The sequence below is a fragment of the Nyctibius grandis genome, chromosome 5, assembly GCF_013368605.1.
Source record: "Nyctibius grandis isolate bNycGra1 chromosome 5, bNycGra1.pri, whole genome shotgun sequence".
Taxonomy (NCBI): domain Eukaryota; kingdom Metazoa; phylum Chordata; class Aves; order Nyctibiiformes; family Nyctibiidae; genus Nyctibius; species Nyctibius grandis.
In genome coordinates this window covers 47063865-47085469 of record NC_090662.1, presented here as the reverse complement: position 1 = coordinate 47085469, position 21605 = coordinate 47063865, and the positions used below count along the sequence as shown (strand labels likewise).

General features: G+C 38.8%; 1 protein-coding gene across 1 annotated transcript in view; it reads left to right on the top strand.

The window, feature by feature from the left end:
* Positions 1–21605, top strand: part of PAWR (pro-apoptotic WT1 regulator) — a 92431-nt gene that overhangs the window by 43387 nt on the left and 27439 nt on the right. The window contains exon 2 of the mRNA XM_068402124.1: positions 4892–5020. Within this exon, the coding sequence (XP_068258225.1) occupies positions 4892–5020 (129 nt within the window). The remainder of the gene's footprint in view (positions 1–4891; positions 5021–21605) is intronic.

Sequence of the window (21605 nt, the reverse complement as noted above, 5' to 3'; positions counted from 1 at the left end):
TTTTTTTCCAGAGTTAAAGAGAATTCTTATATCTTCTCTTGTTAATTTCAACTGTGGAAGCTTTTGGGAAATGTTTACATTTAATAGAAACCTTTGCACTTTTCCAGCATCTTGATATGAAGTTGTGATAGTGCACTTTGGACTTTTACTAAACATGGAAAATGCTCTTGTGACAAAATTTATTTTTTAAAAAATTATTTTTAATTGTTCAAAGTCGTTTTTGGGGCAATGGGAAGAAGCCTAGATTTTTTTTTCCTCCCCAAGATTGTTAGCGTGGTTAAGAAGCAAAAAAAAAAAAGTCAAGATAACCGATGGTGCTTGTGTTGTAGAGATTCCTATTTATTGCCCAATGTTGAAGCTGAACACAGGGTTTTACTGAGAGAATCGTATCTGCTTGCACATCTTGCTGTACTGGTTAAATATGTTATTATCTCAAGTGCTCATCATTTGCAAAAAGCTGAGTAGCGCAACCATCCCTGAGTTCTGCGAAATAAATAGTTTGAATGGGCTTGCATCTGGTTCAGGCAAAATCAGCTAGGCTAATTAAAACCTGCTGAAACTAACCTGACTGACCTTTCATGAAGTGAGCTGGGAAGCTCTTAGATATGTGCTCGCCAGCAAAACTGCAAGGCAAAAGCAAGTTCGTGCAGGAAGGGGGTTGGGGATAGGTGACATTTTGACTCAGCACCATTTCTTGCGCCGAGAGCAGCTTGTGTGCGCTCAGAAAACTGGTCTTTTGCATGTAGGAATACCGCCTGTTTTCGTGGAAAAGACAGTCCCTCCCAGTTTTTGTTTGTTCTTAGCAATGCATGCATGTTTATAGCAAGCAACCCAGTGAATCCTTAGAAATGTTCTCTGTACGAAGTCTCCTTAAACCGCAGGCTGGTGGCGTGCTGGAATGTGGGGATATCTTTGTGGCTGTTTCCTTCATCAGTCTGATTCTTCTGAAAGCATCTTATTCTGCTTGTGTTTTCCATACTAGAGGTTTACAGAAAAATGTTATACTACAGCTTCAAACATTTCTGAAATGCTAGAAAAACTTAAAGAATTTCTGTGGATTCCTTATATTAAGATCAGATGTGGGAATGTCACATTGAATATCTGCTGCTGCAAAACTCAGATGATTTTATGGAAAATAAGAATCTGAAATGGTATGTGCCTAGCAGCAAAATTTAAAAAAGAAGCAGGGGAAAGGGAATGGACAGAGAGAATTATATAATGGGCCAGAATTACACCTCAGTGGTTACAAGTCCATTTCTTTGCTGTGCTGACAGCAAAAGTAATTACTGCATTTATTGTCTTTTCAATGACGTGAAAACTAGTTTTTAAAGCGAGGGGAGTATTCGAGAGAAGCCTGCAATGCGAGCAACGTCGTAATCCATCTGATTGAAATGTCTGGCGGGCTGAGGCAGTTCAGCTGCAGGCAGTTGGAACAAAAATGGTTTTTAGTGTGTAACACCGCTTTGGATGTTTTTGATTTTTCAATAATAAGAATCTATCAGCTGAAACTTGGCTTTATTGATTTTTACTGCCTCTGAAAGTTAGCTTAGAATTATACATAGCCTGAAGATTAGCAACCTGAGTTGGTGGAGAAGTATATAAGCAGGATATTGAATGTAAAGTATATTTTGCATAAGAAAGCTTATTTCATTGTGAGTCAAATACAAATTAATTTCCGTATTAAGACTAATGGTTATTGAAACAAAACGTAGTAACTTAGTAAAAAGCAGTAGAAAATGTTAAAATTCCATAGTGTTATCATGTTGAGTTGGCGTATCAGCAGGCATTTCATGGACATAGTTTAAATAGTGTGCATGTATGTGCGCGTCTGTATGTTTGGAAGGGCAATATAACCTTTGTGTTTGGGAAATCACAGAAGGTCCTTGAAAGGGACTAGTAATCTGCTTTAGGGCAGGAAGGCATTGGCAACCCTAGCCAAATTGCCACATCGGCTGCAAATAGTGAGGATTGACCTCTCCGTGACTCATCCTACCTCATCTGTAACAAGTAATAAAAACTCACTTTTTCTGTGGATCTCACTACTCGAACTTGTGTTGGCCTCGGCTGGCTCTGGGCCCGCTCCAGTGAAGGGAACTGCAGTGGAAGCAAAACCCAGTAACATTCAAAGCAGGTTGTATCCTCCAAATTAGATTTACATAAACTATTGCTAACTCTTCCATGCTTGGGAAGAAAGCCTTTAACGTTGGAAGTATGAATTATTTAGGGGGATTGAATACTTTTGATGGTATTGATTAGCAGTCTTTTGTGATCTTGGACCTTCCTGAGAAGGGAAAGTGTGAGAATGGACATCGCTGGCAAATCCTAATTGAAAATGCTTAGTTTAAAATTTGGTGGCTGGAAATTTCGTATCAGATGATGACATTTTGTTCCTGTCCAAAAAGGCTAAGACAATAGTTAGTAGCAGGTGATCTTCTATTGAAAGAGAGAAAAACATTCTTCCTCACAGATGTAATTGTATTCAGAGAAAAATATTTCTGTGGAATGCTGATGGCCTCTGGAAAGCTTATGAGAAGCCGTGTATCTGAAGAAGGAGAGAATTTGTGAAGAAAGGAGCACTTGTCTACTTAGTCGCTACAAAGGCTTTTTTCTTTTTTGCCTATAGTATTGTAATTTGAGCTTTATGCTTCTCCTTAAAGAATGTTATTCCTTGAAAATGCACAGCTTTTTTGAAATGTGTGAAGATTACTCGTCTTTTCTGTCTCCAGTTCGGCTTTCTCCTACACTTATTGGAGGCTGCGCTTCCAAACTCCTGTCAAACTCTCTCATTCCCTTACATGAACAACTGGGAAGCTGGAAGAACAGTCTGGAAGTTTTCCTGTTTTTTCCAACACAGTATCATTCTTGACCTGCATGACATTACTCTTAATTTATAGGACACCTTCTGTGAGCCTCATAGTTCTTTCTGAACAAGACCGGTTTTGTAAGAGCTGAAGATCACTCCATTTCTTGTTGCAGTAGTGGCTCATTATTTCTTATTTTGTCACTTCAGAATGGATTATTAGGATAATGGGATAAATTAAGATACAGACTTAAGTATGTTACCAAAATTTTTAAGCGTTACAGTTTATGAAATATAGAGGCTGTTTGATTTAAAGATCACCTCCTAGAATGTGCCATGACAGTGTTTTTTAAAAGCTCTGTTAAAATGGACCTGAGAAAAACAAATTAAATCTCTTTTTATTTATAATTATTTTATTTGAAAAGACCACCTATTGAAAGTGGTTTTAAATGTATAATGATTCAGCTGTAATAATCTTTCAAGTATGCCTTTTCCTTCTGGTAGAAGTAGACAGGTCTGCATCAGTTGCATTAAAATGTTGGTTAGAAGTAGACTGGTGAAATTGCACTAGGATTCTACCAGAAATGCTACTGTAGAGAATTTAAATGGCCTTTATTCAGGTTCGCTGATGTTCACTTTATTTGTTCACTTTTGGAAACATATACCTTTCTAGTTTGTCAGGTTTCTAGCACTTCTATCACCATAATGTTCGCTTTGGAGCAGCCAAAGTTAGTGTTTTATATGCTAGTGCCATTTTCAGTTAGTAAAGAACACTGGCTTTCTTTTCTAAAAATGCTACATTCCAGCATTCTCATCATATGCTTTTGACTAGTTTTGGGTCCTTTGGATAAGATGATGTCAGAGATCATCAGTATCTAAGCCTCAGAATAGTGATTTTGTTTTTTATGCATTAGAAACATCCATTGAAGTAATTTGACATTCCTTTTTGTTCTCTTGTAGACCCATTCTCTGTTTCTCAAGCTGCTGCACATTCACGTAGAAGCTTTTTCTGGTACCTTAGAATGGCTAGTTCCCTGTGTTTTTGTAACTAGGTCTCACACACCTCTTTTTTTTTAATGCAGAGTGTTGGCAAACAGCTTGTGATGTCATGGTCAAGTGTTTTTTGGAGCTTCATGTCTCTTCAAGTTGGTCTCTTAAACATGAGATTGTGGGTTTTTTTTTTCTATATGTAAATTTGTACATGATAAAGTAATAGACTGATGTAGACATAGCTGACTTAGTCCGAAGCTGGTTGAGTCCTCATATTTCTACCCTGGCCTCAGCATGGCTTTGAGCTAGAACAGAGGCAGTGTTACTGATTTTTTTTTTTTTTTTTTTTTAATATTTTTATTTTTAAAATTATTTTTCTGTCTTTCACCTGTCAGCAGTCAGGTGATCAACTTAATCCTTTCAAATATTTCAGTAAATCTAGTATGAAACATTTATGATGAAGAACCAAAATGTTATATGCTAGTATAAATCGTTAGTAATTAATGACTGTCCAACTAATTTAAAAATTACTAATTTCCAATAGAAAATTTTCAAAGACAAAACCAAAAATAAGGAGAGCAAAATTAAGATGGGTGGTTCAGTCTGACACTTCAGTGTCAGCAGATGTGTTACAAAAGGTCAGCTATTGAGTGAAGTGTACAACTAATTCTTTTTTTCCTTTTCTGTGCTTCCTCAAAATCTCTTATGTAGAGGTAAAATTATTGATTGTGACAAACAGGATTGTAAAATCATTCAAATGGAAGAGACCTCAGGTATAGTTCATGCTCCAGCTCACAGCTGGATTAGCACTGAACTTGGACAACATTGCCTAGGGCTTTGTCCAATTGGATCTTGATTTGATTATTTCTTTATTTTTTTTTTTGTGATTAAGAAAAAGCAGTTAGTTGTCAAGCTTTATTCTTGTATTGGGGATACCAATATCCATGCAAAGAAAAAACATTTAAACATTTAATGAAACTTTTCTGAAATAGAAAATTAATCTTTGAAAAAATTCACTGGTGCATGAATCTTATGAAATGTGGGAAGCATGCGAAGCAACATACAAAGACTCTCTTGTAACTGAAATTTTTTTTGTTTTAGAGCCTTGATGAGTATGAAGATGATGAAGCAGGACAGAAGGAGCGAAAGAAGGAGGATGCTATTACCCAACAGAATACAATACAAAATGAGAGTTCCAGTGCAGATACCTCTGGCTCATACTTACTACAGGTGAGATCTTAACACTTGCTCATTTTGATATTTTACTTGGCTTTTAAACTCATACAATCTTCTGCTTTGTACTCCTACTTAACAGTAGATTATACCCTCTATAGAAACAAACGTGAAATTCAGGAGTTGTCACCTGACTAAAAAAAGAGTATGATGTTCCATTCCCCAAACTGAGACCAGTTTCGGAGAACAGAATCCCTTGTTTCTGTAGGGGCCTTGAAGGTAAAGGTGTTGATGTCCACCAAACACTCATTTGGTAAGAGGAAGAGAATCCTGGAGATTCCAGTGAAAAATACTTGGTAGTTTTAGAAAATTCAGTTAATTGGAGGTAAACTTTTCAAATCAGGATCTAATTTCCCAATTTAATTTATTGTCAATTAACAAACTTCTAATTACTGATTCTGGTATTGAAACAAGCACACACACTTAGGGAAAGCACTTCTGGGAAAGCACTTGTCGCCCTCTGTGAAACCTCTTCTCCCCTTTTTTTTGTTCTTCAGTCACCTCCCCACAGGTTACACTGAGTCCTGCAGCCCTTCCCCCATCCAAACCTTGCCGATAATGCTCTGTACACCCCTCCTGCATACTGTACTACCTGTAGCACATGTTCTGTCTCTTCCCTTTCGTGCCCTTGGTCTCTTTAGCCGGTCTGGTTTCTCCTTCTCTTCTGTTCCCTAACAGCACTTGCAAACCCAGCTGTACACACTGAGTCCATCTAGCTCTGCCTCTTGCCTCTAACAGAGGCAATAGCATGGGCATAGGGAGAAAAATATCCAAAGCAAGACCATAGTGATAGTTTTCAAACCACCAGTGGGATATCCTGAACCAGAGGGGGCATCACTGAATTTACTGGGTCTGGATGCACTTTCCTTCTGAAATTTTACCCAGTATTTCATATGCTCATGGATGCATTTAACATTCAGAAGAGCCTACGGCAAAGATGTCTACAGCTTAATTACCTGGAATGTGAAGAACAGTCTGCTTTTGTTTAAGTTGAACCTGTCATTTGCCATCTGTTCCCATGGGATTTCACCAAGGTGTCCCAGTGGAAGACATGGGGAACAACTGCTTCCTCTGTGACTGAGTGCTGCAGAGAGAGCACAGCCCCTCTCATCTCTCTCTTCTCTAGGCTGAAGAATTCTATTTTATTTAGTTGTTCCTTGTACAGGAGATACTCAGTAACATTCTGTACTTTTTCTGGTTTGAACTGTATTTTATTTGGGATCAGGAAACAGAATTGAAGAGTTCAGTACAGCATGCAATTGTAGAGTAGTTTAGTGGTGTTTTTTTGTTTTGTTCTGTGTTTCTTTTCTGACAATTCCTGATAGTCTACCTGTTTGTCTGCAGCTGAGGAATGAGTTTACTTTTTTTGTTGTGCGTGTCTACTCTAACTTAACATTTTGGCGTTATCTGAGAGTGATAATAGCCAGCTCAGAGACCGATGCATATATAAATTTAGAAGCATGTTTACTTTTTTTGTCTCACTTTGTGCTTATGTACATTAAATTTCATCTCCTGTTTCACCTCCCAGCCACTCCAAGTAGAGAAGTCCTGCATGTTTTCACAGTTGACCCTCATCTTTTCTGTTCCGAGTAGCGTCTGTGGACATCTGCTTCCTGAATATGTTGAAAAGCACAGGTCCCAGAACAGGTTCCTGTGGAACTCTTGAGCAGTCCATCTACTGCAAAAGGTTACCATCAAGGCCCACCATTATTTTCTGTCTTTTCACCGGTGATTTATTCACGGAAGGACATTAGGTCTTTCTGCAGTGTGGCTTAATTTCTTTAAGAGGCTTTGGGAAGTGCCTTTTTGAAACTCAGTAAGCTGCCAACCAACTTTCTCTTCTGGATATTTTTTAACTTAAAAAGCTGTATTAGATCTGTGAAGTGTAACTATTTTACAAATGCCCTGGTCACCCTTCCATACTTTATCATATTTACTCATTTCCTAATTGTGTTAGACTTACAAGCATCACTCTATTCAGTATAAATATCAGGCTTACTGGTCTATAGTTCTCTTGTCTACTTTAGAATCTGTTTAAAGGTAGTGATTATGTTAACCACTGGTACTAGGGCAGTTTTAAGTGAGAGATTATATACAATCTTGAGTAGTTCAGCTGTTACATTTTTCAGTAACATCAATAGTTCCTTCAAAGCTCAAGAAGTAAATACCTTCTCATTCTGGCAATTAGCTTTTTTTCCCATTTTTTTTAATTTGTTTTTAAGTTCTACCAGCGCTTCTGTTTGAGACAGACCCTTTGAGTCTTCCATGAAGAAGTACCCTGATGTGAGACCGTTACCATGCTATTCCATGGTGAACACCAACAAAAATATTTCTGCAGAGAAACTGTCTCTGAGCATGCCTCTTAAAACTTGATCTATTGTCTTTGCAGATTGTTTGGCAGGATTCCTCATTCTGAAATGTTTTTATGCTTTTTCCAAGTTGTTTGTTAGACACTTTCTTATTATGTTCTCTCTGTTTTCATTTCCTCAACAAATATTCCGAAAGTTGTCACTTCCTGTTTCCCCTAGTGGTATTATTACATAATGCTTTGGCTATTTTCCCATGCCCCTGCTTTTTCATCCATATTTTCTATTCTTCTTGACCAGTTTCTGTTTACCAGACTGTCTGTATTAATTGTATTCTACACAGTTCCAAGTTTGTCACCTATGTATTCAAACAGGCACTACTTCTTTGTTGACAGAGCACAGCAGGGGTGTCCTGTCACTGACAATACAGAAGAGAGTCCCAGTCCTCAGATCTGGCAGAGACCCAGGATGGCACATGTACAGAACAGATGGAACCTTAGAAAGTTGTAGCTGCTAAGACTTAATCAGTTTATTACTGACTCTGTCAACTCACGTTTTGCGAGAAGACTTACAACTTGCCCAATTTGAACAGAATTAAACAGCAGTGTTATTTCAGCTTTGGTGACTTAGTTTCCTTTTGTTTCTCCTCTGTGCAATGGTTAAGCCTAATTCTGTTCTTAAAAGTAGAGCTTCTTTTAGATCTAAGAATTCAATCAATTCTAGTTGCCATTGACCGATATTTATTCTAGTTCTATCTACTAAGCAGAATAAATACATTTCTGTAGTTAGACATGTTCACTGACTTGTCCATTCTATTATCATTTTATGAAATTTGTAAATATATAATTACTGTGACATTTATATGGGAAACAAGACAGTTAATATTGACTTCATGTATGATGGACAGATGTTGCTGAATAATGTTTTGTTTCCAATCTTTAACCTGCTTTTTCAGTTCTATTTTAACACTGTCAGAAGTTGCTGTTCTTCTCATGGGCAAAATGTACGTTTTTTGAAAACTCTGGCAGAATTTGAAGTCCTTGATCCAAAGCACAGAGATATGAGATTTGCTTAAGAATAGTTCTAAAAATATACCGGACCTGAGAGTATTTTCCCTGAAGCTGAACTATTTGGCTGAAATCAGCTTCTCAGTTATTGTGTATTGGAAATAAGGGAGATGACAGGTCTACTGACATAATAAACTTTGAAAAACAATTACAATCAGAACTGTTACTTAACTTTAGCAAAAGATAGTGTGGAAAGCCACACCATCTCACCAGGTGAATCAACATTTAATCCACTCCCAAACACAAGTGTAATGTGTGGCTCTGACTTCCTTGCTTGATTTTCCTTCTGTTTTTAATGTTGCAATTCAGTGGTTCTCAGCTTGTGAGTTACAGTTCTGTGGACTACTCATTGATGTGTACAGGGATCCAGACTGAGAATGGTAAGTTATAAGTAATGAAGCTTAGAACTCTCACAAATCAGCTAAACATTTGTAATGCTAAGGACAAGCATAATTAAAGTTAATATTTTAAAGTTACTAAAGTTCCTACTTTAACTAACAATCAGTGGAGTCTGGCAATTATATAAATCTAGCTCTTGCTTAGCAGAGATGGTAAAATTAAAAACAGTGCAAAACTTGGTAGCAATGTCTTTCTTGCAGTTGGACAGAAATGATGTTATGTTCAGGGTAATGAACATCTTCTCTTCTTAATTAAAGAAAGTTTTAGTATGTACACAATGTAACAGGTTGCCAAGAGAAGTTGTGGGTGGTCCCTCCCTGGAAGTCTTCAAGGCTAGGTTGGATGGGGCTTTGAGCAGTCTGGTCTAGTGGAAGGTGTCCCTGCCCATGGCACGGGGCTTGGAACTAGATAATCTTTAAGGTCCCTTCCAACCCAAACCATTCTGTGATTCTATGATATAAAGATAACTTGCATCCAAAACCCTACAAGATTTGGCTGGAAAAATGATTAGTTTACTGTTTTTTTTTAAGTCTGTTAGAAGACTTGCTGAGTTCCAGAATGTGGAAAAATGCTGCTATTGTGCTAATGCTAAAAAAAAAACAAAAAAACCCCACCAAAATCCACCATGTGCAAGGCCCTAAATTTTGCATCAAAGCATTCAGGTTGTGCTGATACAGTGGTACCTGCCTCCTGGAATTCAGTTGTTTGGGGAATATTTTAAGAGACCAGATGCACAAATACGAGCCCTTCTTGGTGTAATTCTATCGCAGTAGGGTCAACATAACTTCTGTGTCTTTACAGAAGTGATATATGAGCATGATAACATGTTGTAGTATCTGTATTACTTTGTGGTGTTCTTGGAAAATTGAAGAGCAAATTGGGAAGATTAATCCAAAACCAACATAAAGCCTTGCAGTGGGAGACACATGTATAGGTCCTCCATCCCTTAAAAGCTTCAAATCACAACTGGCTGTTTTCCTGGAAACTATGCCATAATCACACAGAACTGTCAATCTCAATACCTTGGAAGGAGTTTGAAATTCTTTGCTTTATGTTATCTTTGGTTCCTTTCTGCTCACATTTTATTTCAAATGTTGTAGAGTCTATGAATGCTAGTTGTTGTGCTGTGCACTGTATGAACATGCTGCAAAAAATTTCATCAGCTGTAAGCAGTTTGACATTTAAGAGTGAGATATGGGAATAGGTCAGTAAATATGATTGACAAAAGCACCAAGAAACAACAAGGTATATGAGATCTTCAGAGTTATTTTTGACGTTGGCGCGGGGATAGGGTTTACTGTGTTCTAGATGCGTTTTTTTCTCCTCATGGATGACAAAAGTGATCTCACTAGATTGGATGCAGGTGTCTAAAATTAGATGGGCTGAATCCTTTCCTCTCCCTAGCAAACTTGGACCAAGCATGTCAGAATGATTTTTGCTACTAATGTAACTTGGAAAAAAGGATAAATTAGAGAGAGCATGAGATACCAATTTTTGTGCCTGTGAGCCTGAAAAGGGGAAGCTCTCAGTCACTTAGATAATGAGGTTCAACCTTTGTGAAATAAGTACTCAGAATCTCTCAAGTGAAAGGTAACGATTTATGAAAATGAGAATGATTTAGAGTAGCCTGCTGTAAAAAGGGAATGCTGATCTTTGTCACACAGTAGCAAAATTTGAGCAGTATTTTTCTTAATTCCAAGTTAAGAAACTGCAGATCCTAACTATCCCAGTTACCAATACCTTTTGTGTCTGGAGTGACTGCTGAAGATCCCTCTACAGTCATCTGTTAGAAACCTGCGTTTGCATTTGTATTGCTGGCATGAAACTGGTAGGGAAATTTTGCTTCTCAAGTGTTCTGAAGCCTGGGACCTTAGTGGGAGACATGACTTATTCTTTTTGTTAAGCCATACCAACTGTTTGGCTGTACCTGATTGCATATTATATACTGCTGTGAAGCCCAGGACCTCATTCAAGACCCTTGTGCTCTAGTTAGAAATTTCAGTCATCTTGTTCCATTTGTAGCACTGAACCTCGTGTTTATACTGTATGTTGTATCATATTCGTGAAATAAGTTCGAATTATGTGCATTAGTAAGCAGGCTAAAGCTTGATCCTAGTACTGAATTCCTGTGGAGCTGTTAATCCAAGACAACAAAGGGAAAAGCTTCTCTAATTTTCAACTCACGACACTGACTTGCATACACAGTAGTATTGACATGTCTTGGATTGCTCTCACTCCTGTCAGTAGCAACAATGCAGGTTTTTGTTCTTTGCAAGAGATTAGTTTGTGATAGATGCTTGGATAATCGTTCTGTTTAGTGGAGAAATTACCCAGTACCTTTGAAAGAATCCTTCTGGTTGATGGGAGGTGAGGACAGGATGAAATGTCTACATAATCAGCATTCACCTAATGGTATAGTTATAAAATAGTGCCACAGCAGATTTGGTTCATCGTAGTTAACTTCAGTAGTAAATAGGTTAGATGGCTGGTGAAGTAATCTGAACTTGATTTATTATCACGACCATTTAGTTATGACTTGTGCATTTAGTCATAAGTCATCCAAGAGACTATGAAAATTAAAGGAAAACCACATCTGATCTTTTTTTAACCTTTTGTTCTAAAAAAGCTGAATGTTCCACCAGAACATTGCAGGCAATTTCTAAAAGGAACATGGTCCAAAGATACTCCTGCAGAAGTGCTCTGGTGCAGTTCTGATTGTTTAAATACCATCCTTTACTTTAGACGTGAGCCAGCACGTTGAATTTTTCTGAAGCAGTGATGTACGCCAGTGTTGCAAAGCTGTAAATGTTTAATAGAGACGCCTTATAAGCTATGCTGAAAACAGTAAATAAAATGAAGTTAAACAATAAAAGTCTCTGGTGACTTCTTAGCTGTGTGACAAACTGTGAGGAATGCAGGGAACTGAAGTATTATGTGCGTCTCCATTAGGGAACGGAGCCGAAAACCTGCATGACACAAGCTTCCCCAGAGTCTTGTACTTGACTCATATGCCAAGAATATACTGCCAAATGAGCTTCTCAACTCGTATTGTAGTTCATACTTGTCTAGTTTACATTGCCTGGCTTTTTATTTTGCACAGCAGTGTAGTGTCATACAGCATCATTTTGCAATTACTTTTATTATCTGAAGTATGTAGTAATGATATTCATATCTATTCATACCTGAGCACAACTTCTCAAAGATGTTTTGCATCTGGGTTTCATGTAGTTCTTGCAAAGGAGAACTGTGTGCATGCATTCAAGAGTAATAATTCATCTTTTATAAGTGTATTGTCATGATGTTACTTGGTGTTAATTTCTGTCCCTAGAGAAAATACAGCTGTGCTACAGGGCATCCCCTTATGTATTCAGGCATGTACTTTATTTTCTATGCTATATTTCTTCAGTTGTTAGGCCAAGGATTATTTAGATAACAATGTGATTATAATATTGATATTATTATAAAAAGTGAATAAATAAAATGGGATTAAAATACAGAAGTATGTGAATTAGGAGGAGCTGTGTTTGAGTATATGAAGTCATACGTAATTCTGCAAAATCAGTTGTGGGACTCTATTATTTGACAGTTAATTACCAGATAATATTGATCTTGGGTTTTCTGTTTGCAGATTAAGAACATGATCCACTTCACAGAGATGGTATGAAAACAGTCATTTGTATTTGCAAAGCACTTACGCAATAATAGTGAATGCAGTAGAAGGACTCATGAGGAAATCTCACTGTATGTCTAAAAATGTTCCCATAAAAATGGGTTAAAAAGTATTTCAGTTCAATGTTGTTTAAGTATTAAAAGATCACTTAATTTTTTAAATACATATGCATCTAAAGTCAGTCTTGTGTGTGCGATGTTTTTAAAGTAAGTAACATCAGTTGCAGGGAATTTGCTGCCCTGTACAGTTCATGACATGACCCAGGTGCTTCAGATGTTTAACTGCCATGGTTGGCATGGCTTGGGAGACCCAAATTATTCCTGTAATCTGTATAAGGAAAAGAGGAACACAGGAATTGCATCCTTGCATGATCATTTAGAATCCAGTCCATCACTGAAGTAGTTTCTAGCAATACAGGCATGTATTCAGAGCAGTTTGAGTATGTGAATAGCAGTAAATAAGGCATGGTGGCCACTTCGTGAAAAACAAGCAAACGCAAAATACCGAACACTGCTCACTGAGTACTCTATGTGTTCCACGTAAGAGATCTAGTGGAAAAATACGTATTTTGGTGATGTCAGGAAAGGCAGTATCATGATGCGTATAGTTGTAAGAATTCGAGTGAAAGTTGCATAAGTCAACAATGTTCCAGCCAGTTCTGAACTGGTTGACTTTGCAGTCTTAATTTTCTTTAAATGCTTTTTGTCTGTATTATTGGAGACTAGAAGAAAGCCACCCCGTGTAGTAATTTTTAAATTAATCCTCAAGGTAACTTCTCTGAGTTTAGGAGTAATAATGTTGCATGATGGTCTTGTCCGGTATAACTGGAGACTTTAAAGACACTGAGTGAATTGTTTTGCAAAAATGAGACTGCTAGTTTTTAGTTGAATTGTATATTTGTGTGTTTTTTAATAGAAACTGAGTTTTCAAATAGTGGAGTCTGGATTTCTCAGCTGAATGGGCTGTGTAATAGACATTGTTGTAGCAGTATAGGTTTCTCTGCCAAAATCATCCTCCTCTCCTCTCATGTGAGCAAATTTAGTATATGCGTGCCTATGCGTAGTGCTGCTGATCCATGCGTGTTCAGTGGGTTTTATGTTCCCAAAGGATCTGCACATGCTCAGCAAATCTGATTCAACTGTATTGCGCGTGCGCTGTCTAATACTTCTGCTTTAGGAAAGTGCTTACAAGTGAAATCGCAGTCCCCTTTGCCCCTAAGGAGTCGGGAAGCTGAGAGCTAGCAGTTACTAATGTGAGACTGAAGGGAAAGCGGGTGGCTGTAAACTGGCTACAAGCCAGATGAAGCTGCTTTGGCTGGTGACATGTAGCCTTGAGGCTTTGAGGTTGGGCATCCTTAGGTTGAGTCATCTGACTTCTGCTCCTGTAGAGAAATACTGATACATGGTTATCAACATTTGTCTTCATCACAACTGATCAAAAAGAGAAATCTTTCAGTTTATTTGTGGAAGGGATCATTAGTGTTCAGTGCCTGATCATTGTCAGCATAAATTTGATTACCTTTGATAAAGAAACTTTGCTTTTCTTAGAAAGAAATACAAAACAATGAACACTTTTAAAATCTGTGTTTAGTAAAGTTTAATTTAGTGGATAAGTGGTTGAAGCTTAAAATTTTGTTTCAGGAATGCATTTCACTCCCAGTAAATAAAGTTACCCATGAAGTCTCTTATAATTGATACTTGGTTTTGTTACCTTCTTGCAGTATCTCTAAGTTCAGTTGTGATCCTTCCATAAGATTTTTTTTTTTCCTTTGTTTGCTTTTCTTCTCTTTTTTCCTTATCTACAGATGTTGCTGCTAGGTACTCAGCCTGTACGAGCAGGCATTTGTTTCGTTGTTGCACTGTTCTTTCACTGTTGAGTTCACGAAGCTGTGCTCCAGAATTGTGGAAGCTGGTGCATTAGCTGATGTTACTGGTTTGAAGCTTTTATATGGCCAGAAGGAATAGGAAGCAGTTTCTCAAATTCCCAGCTAATGTTTTGAGCAGTCAGCAGGGGCCTCATGTGAAGGAATTAATTTTCTTTCCCACATGCTTTCTTGTTTGGACTGGTATCACTTTTTAACTGATCTAACTAAATGCTGGTTTGAGAAGATTGTTTTATCTCTGCAAGAGCCAGTACGGAAATTCTGTTCAGCTGTCAAAAATGATGATGTCTAAGCAGGTATCTCCTCCCAGTCCTCTCTTAAAATTTCTTGGGGGAAAAAATGTGATCCGATGGAGTATAATGATACACTGTAACTGAGGTTTCTGTGGGAAGAAGAAACCTGGTAAATACATATTAGTTGAAAAGGGAAGGACTTCCTAACCTATATTCTTGTTACAAGTAAATGACACAGCCTGATTGATGTCAAAAGCTTCTGTAAGATACAGTAATACTCCTGATTCCTGCACTTTTCTGCTACTCTATTCTAGAGAGAGAATTTTTGTTAATGCTGTTTTTATGCCAGGAAGAAGTCTGAAGCCTAGGTAAAGAAGTTATAAGTGCTTGAGGTGTGTGCATAGAGGAGGAGGACACTGTTCTGCAAGAACCTGCATGGACCAAGGGGATCCCTATTCAATGTGTTTGTGCAAGGTGGAGAGGGGAGAAAACTTACTGTTGCAGAAAAATGAACAAAAACTTGTGCAGCTCTGCAGAAATGGACAAAGCAATAGTTGTCAAACATTTTTATAACATGGATCACCCATTTGTGTTATTCATACTAAGTTAGAGAATAACATAGTGGTAGTTACTGAGATGTGCTTTTGTGTTTAGAAGCTGCATATTCCCGTTCCGTAGTGGTGTGAGGATGGAGGAGGAGCCTGCTTCTCTACATCCTTGTAGTCTAGTTTAATTAATGTGATGACTTAGGAGGGAGGAGGAATCCAGAATTCAGAGTTATTTGGTGGAGACAGACTGACTGCGTTTATACTGCTAAAAAGAGCAGGACCTGGGTGTGAGCTCAACCACTGCACTGCTGATAGAGCCTACGGTTTAATTATTAGCAAAGTTTTCTGGCATGGTTGTGGTTCACACTTCCTAGTGCTCCCCTGTATCATACCCAGGGACTGTTCCCTGTAGGTGGTATGACCATCGCAGCACCAGGTTTGGCCGCTTGTGCAGTGCTACTAGGACCTTACTAGCCTTTGCTAGCTCAGAAATGGCTGCATGCCCTTAATCAGCATGCTGGGGTGTGCAATACAGACCTAGGTTTGAGGCTATGAAAACACCACTTTGGGCTGCAGTTCAGCGCTCGCATTGTTTCAGATGCTTTTAACTGGGGGAACCCACAGATTATTGTTTCTTAGAGACACCACATGGGACATAGAGGAGACCCACAGCCAAGTGCTTGGAGTATGGATGTGGCAATTCTGTGTCAGTTGGCCTTGGAGCCATAGAGTAGCCTCTGGCTTGTCCGCCTCTGTTTACTTTTTGTTAGTAGAAGCTGTCAGGCCTGTTCTGCTGGTAAACTCACCGACAAGAGCCTCTCTCTTCTCTTTTCTTGGAACCAGCACCTAGTAGAGGTGGGCAGGATGGTTTGTTGTTTTAAACTGGTTTCACTGCAGAAGTTGGTTTTATCGCTAGTTATATTTCTAGTACGTAGTGTGCAAACCACACTGATCCATGAAGGTCACGTGTTGGCTATAATCACTGTCTTTTTGATCATTTTTCCAGCTCTGCTCAATCAGTGAGTCACCTGAGATCTAGTCAGGCTTTGTCAGTCTGACCTAATCAGCTCCTTTATAGCTTTTGTTCTGAGTGCCTAACTGCTTGTCCTGAACTTTTGTTCTGGCTCTTTGGTGTCAAACACTACTTGTGTATAGAAATGGAGAATAACTAATAAAGAAAAGACTCTGTTCATGTATTTTAGTGAGTGTTTCCAGTTTCCTTGTTTTGGTGAGCTGTTTTCTTCTTCATGACACTTGACTTCCCTGGGAGTTACTTGATTTACCTGCAAGTATGTCTTTAACTTTTTCCTCTCATCTAATATCCTTGATATGTTTCTCCATAGGTAAGGATTGAGGATACTTACCTTCCTGTTAGATGTCTGATCCGATTTGCTAGACATTCCTGCAGTGTTTCGCCATGGCCTCCTGGCTCTGTGTAAACAGGGAGATGAGTCATGATTTCTTTGGCTTCACAGGAATAATGCCTATCACTTGCACCCAGGCGTTTTAGCACGTTTATGTTAGTTCTTGTTTGAAGTCCTTATTAATCACGTATTAATTACAGGTAGTAGATGAGGCTGTAAAAAAAATAATGTCAAGGTTCACGGAAGTAAGTGAACAGAAGTAAGGACACTTAACTTTTCCCTGACTGAAATTTATTATTCCAATCTGTTTTGTTGTGGTTTGTTTTCCCACCACCCCGCCCCCCCCCCCGGCCTTTTTCCTCACTGCTTTGGGGTTTAGCGCACTATACAGGCTGATCATTAGGTGCAAATCACATTTTCACTGTATTGCTTTCATTTTCTGTCATGTTAGTGTCTCCTTTTTCTGAGCAAATTTTCATCTGTAGTTAATAATTTAGTTTATTTTGCTTTACAAGTTACATGTAATAATTTTGAAACCTCTAGGATGTTGTAAACGTGCTATAGTCTTACTTAAATCACATGACTATGTTTGTCAGTCTACATGAAAACAATACGCTATAATCTAACAGGAGAAGTTACTATATAAAAATACTTATATCTAAGTGTATGTAATACAAATACAAGATCCCTTCCAACCTTAACCATTCTGTGTTATTAATCTCTATTTTAAAGCTGATTAAGAGATGCAGGTGAACTGTAAGAACTAATAAACTTAAAAATCCTCCACTTGTTTGTATAAAAATACAAATAGGTTTGTAAACCGATTCAGCCAAGAAGTAGTCCAGAAAGTTAGGCATTAGATTCAGTTCATATTATTTTCTTAGGCAAAGAACCACCACGAACCTACATATTCCAGTGAGTTTTTCTAAATATAAAACAGTCGTACCTTTGCAACTATGGAATTATGTAAGAGCAGATGAAAACCCTTATGTTAAGATTTTACAATTACATTAACATGATATGAAATAAGTCTGACTGAAAATTGTGCCACAGTTAAATAAGTGGTGTACCAATATAGTTGATTTTTTTTCTTCACAATTGGATAGGTAATTGATAGTTGGAATAACTGGATTTTATCTAGTGAAGTAACTGGAGACAGATGAGATGTGTACTACAGGGTACTTTGGGGAACATGGTGCAAATATATTTTGGTAGGTCAGGATAGAATGAGCATCTATGTGGCAGACTTCAGTGTTGCTGCTGTGCTGCAGCCTGGCTGCCTCTTCTTTGAGGCACTTGAGTGCCCTTGAACCATGCTTCCCACTCAGCTGGGCTCAGCAAGGGGGACATACCCGCGTCTGCGGGGTGCGGTGCCCAGGCAGGCTGTGTGTAAGAACGTTTGAGTCACGCTGCACAGCCAGATGAGGCCGGTGCTGAGCCAGAGCTCATAGGTATCCTTGGATCCTGGTAGATTTTGGGACGAAGTGTTCTTTACGTGGTCATCTTCATTGCTGCTGATTTCTAGAAAAGCAAAACCAGCTTATCAACAGCCTCTGCGCACATGCGTATTGGATGTGTGGTACTTCATTGAGGCTCTGCTCTGTCAAGGTAAAGAGAACTGAAGTGTTTTCACCTAGGACATCATTCATCCACAGTCCAGAAACACACACGCATCACAGAGAATGACATGTTTTCATATTTCCCTTTTGAAAAAAGAAATGGAATAGCTTTTCTCTCCAAAGGGTTGTGTAGTCAAGAGGTAGAGGAGACTGCCTTGAACCTGTTTGAGATGCATGGATTTCATATGGACTGCAGTGAAAGGGCCTGGGAAATTCGAAGTCAGTCTTAGGGAACTGGTAGCTTGTGGTGCTGTCCTAATTTATTTTTAGCTTGCTCTAGAGCTGGAGAGGTGTCTTCTCTTTGGATCTTCTGTTAGCATTCTCTCTCTCCCCCCGCCCTCTCCCTCCCCATGCTCTCTCAACACTCTTAAGAGATTAATTTACTTATTGAATTTACCTTTTTATTTTCTCTTATAGCTTCCTTCCTAAAGAAAGCATCATCCTTGTATAGACTGTAATGCTATTGCCCTTCTGCTTTTATAAATGCCTACCTGAATCAATCAGCCAGTATTTCAGAACTATCTGACCAGAGAGTATATTAACCTTAAATTTCCTCTCTTAGCACAGGTAAAGAAACTGTATCTTCCTTTTCCCCCATGACATTATTTAGCTCTTGCTTGTCTACGTCAACTGCTTCACACGGAAGAGGTTGTTCTGTATTGCTGATCTGGAATAAAGTATCTGCGTGCCACAGTATCAAAACAGTTCTGGCAATTGAATTTTAATCTCCAGAATATAGGAATGTCTTTTTCCTGCTCAAAGTTTTATTCTGTTATATGTTATTCATTATGGCATGTTTTAAAAAGACCAGTTGGATGTAAATTAAACAAGGCTCTTTTAAAATGTGTTGGTTCAAACTTAACAGAGTACAAATCAAAGGAAAATTTCATTAGGCTATTTAAGAACAGTAGGTCAGCTTTTGTTTTTGTTTAATCTTACCAGGTTCCTGTTTCAGTTTATTTTGTAACTGATTAATAGGTGGTGATAACTTCATGCTTTCTTAACAGTTTTAGAAATAAAGCTCATTTTTAGAATGGCTGCTTATAAAAGAGATTTATTGGGTGAGTAAAGAGTGTTTTAAGGGCATCTCTAGGAAACCCACTCCAGGAAAAAATAAAATGTAATGAATCTTGGAAATAGACATAAAATCTTGATGGCTAGGAGAATAAGGGGAGGGGAGGGAGCCTGGCAGTTTTGTTCCTACGTGTCTTCTCTCCAAGTAGAGATCTAGAAAGTGCACAGCAACAAGGGGTAGAAGTGGTTGAGTGATAGAACTGCTGCTTTAAGCTTCTTGAAGGAATGCTGCTAGAAAGAATGGTTTCTGTGGAAATAATGAGTGAGGATTTTTTTCCCTCTTGAGTGGTGAAAGCATTTCCATTCAAAGTTGAATTCATGTTGCATTCCATGAAAAACATCTTTACAAATTTTCAAGTGGTTTAGAATCAGGAATGGAAGGTAAATGATCTCTCCATGACTTGATTACTCCCAAGAGACCCTTGCTTTTGTGGAGTTTCGATGGGAGGGGGAAGAGGTGTATTTCATCTTTCTTTCCCCTGCTTTTCACACCTGCAGTTATTCCTGGTTTGTATTAGGAACATATTGCCTTTCAGTTGTCAAGCATTCAGACGTTATCTCACTTTAATATGTGAATGAAACTTTGTCTGCATTGCAGAAGATGTGTAACTGCCATTTCCAAGGAAATGGCAATGTAAAGTTGTACTGAATGTAAGAAGAAAGTAGATGTAGTTAATAGAGATGTGACTCATGAAGATTGGAGTTAACTTGATTAGCTGGATAGAGATAGAATCTACTGGTTCCTTGATATGTAAAAAGGCAAGAAACCCCAGCAACAGACCTCCTTCCTCCATGCAGTGAAGTTCTATCTGTTCACATCTTGAAGAACTTACAGGGAACTTTATAGGAAGCCCATATTTGTATTGCACATAGAATCACACAGAATCACAGAATCAATCAGGTTGGAAGAGACCTCTGGGATCATCGAATACAACCATTGCCCTGACACCACCATGTCAACTAGGCCATGGCACTAAGTGCCATGTCCAGTCTTTTCTTAAACATATCCAGAGGTGGTGACTCCACCACCTCCCTGGGCAGCTCGTTCCAATGGCTAATGACCCTTTCTGAGAAGAAATGCTTCCTAATGCCTAACCTGAACCTTCCCTAGCGAAGCTTGAGGTATGTCCTCTTGTCCTATCGCTAGTTGCCTGAGAGAAGAGGCCGACTCCCACTTCACTACAACCTCCCTTCAGGTAGTTGTAGACTGCAATAAGGTCACCTCTGAGCCTCCTCTTCTCCAGGCTAAACAACCCCAGCTCCCTCAGCCGTTCCTCATAGGTCAGACCCTCCAGAGCCTTCACCAGCTTGGTCGCCCTCCTCTGGACTCGCTCCAACACCTCAACATCTTTCTTGAAGTGCGGGGCCCAGAACTGAACGCAGTACTCAAGGTGCGGCCTCACCAGTGCCGAGTACAGAGGGATGATCACTTCCCTAGACCGGCTGGCTACACTATTCCCAATGGAGGCCAGGATGCCATTGGCCTTCTTGGCCACCTGGGCACACTGCTGGCTCATGTTTAGCCGGCTGTCGATCAGCACCCCCAGGTGTCTTTCCGCCGGGCCGCTTTCTAACCACTCTTCCCCCAGCCTGTAGCGCTGCATGGGGTTGTTGTGGCTGAAGTGTAAGACCCGGCACTTGTTCTTGTTGAACCTCATGCCGTTGGTCTCGGCCCATCTATCTAACCTGTCCAGATCCCTCTGTAGGGCCTTCCTACCCTCCAGCAGATCGACACTCCCACCCAGCTTGGTGTCATCTGCAAATTTGCTGAGGGTGCACTCAATCCCTACATCTAGATCATCTATAAAGATATTGAACAGTGCTGGCTGTTCACATGAAAAACTTAAGTTGATGTGATGGCCTAATTTCAGTCAAAATTTAATCTTGCATGTTGCAGGAATATCATTATACAGTCATAGTTTACACTAGTCTATAGCCAGATTCTAAAACTGTGCATATTCTACATGCCAGTATATATACCAGTGTACCCTAGCAGCCTGATTTGACCCAGGCGATTTGCTGTAATTTTTTGCAAAACTTTTAAGTAGTCTTATGGGATTGCAGTGAACCATTTTCATAGTGCAGTTGACTCCAGAGTTTGTATGTGTTTAAAAAAATATTTGTTAGTGCATTTTAACTAGTGGATTTGTAATGGTAGAATTGGTTTAACATCTGGAAATCTTTGTCAGACACTTGTAAACACAGACAACTCTATTTATTTAAAGCCTGATGAACAGCTTGTTTATGTAATCTGTATATTGGCCAGATGAAATACCAAGATGAGCCAGGATCAGAGAGGGGAATTAGCAAAATTGCTTACATTCTAGTTTGACAGAAATTTCATTGACAGTAAATGGTTTCATTAATAGGAATGGTCTCAGCTGCCTTTTCTGCCCTTACACATTCTCTTTCTCTTGTGG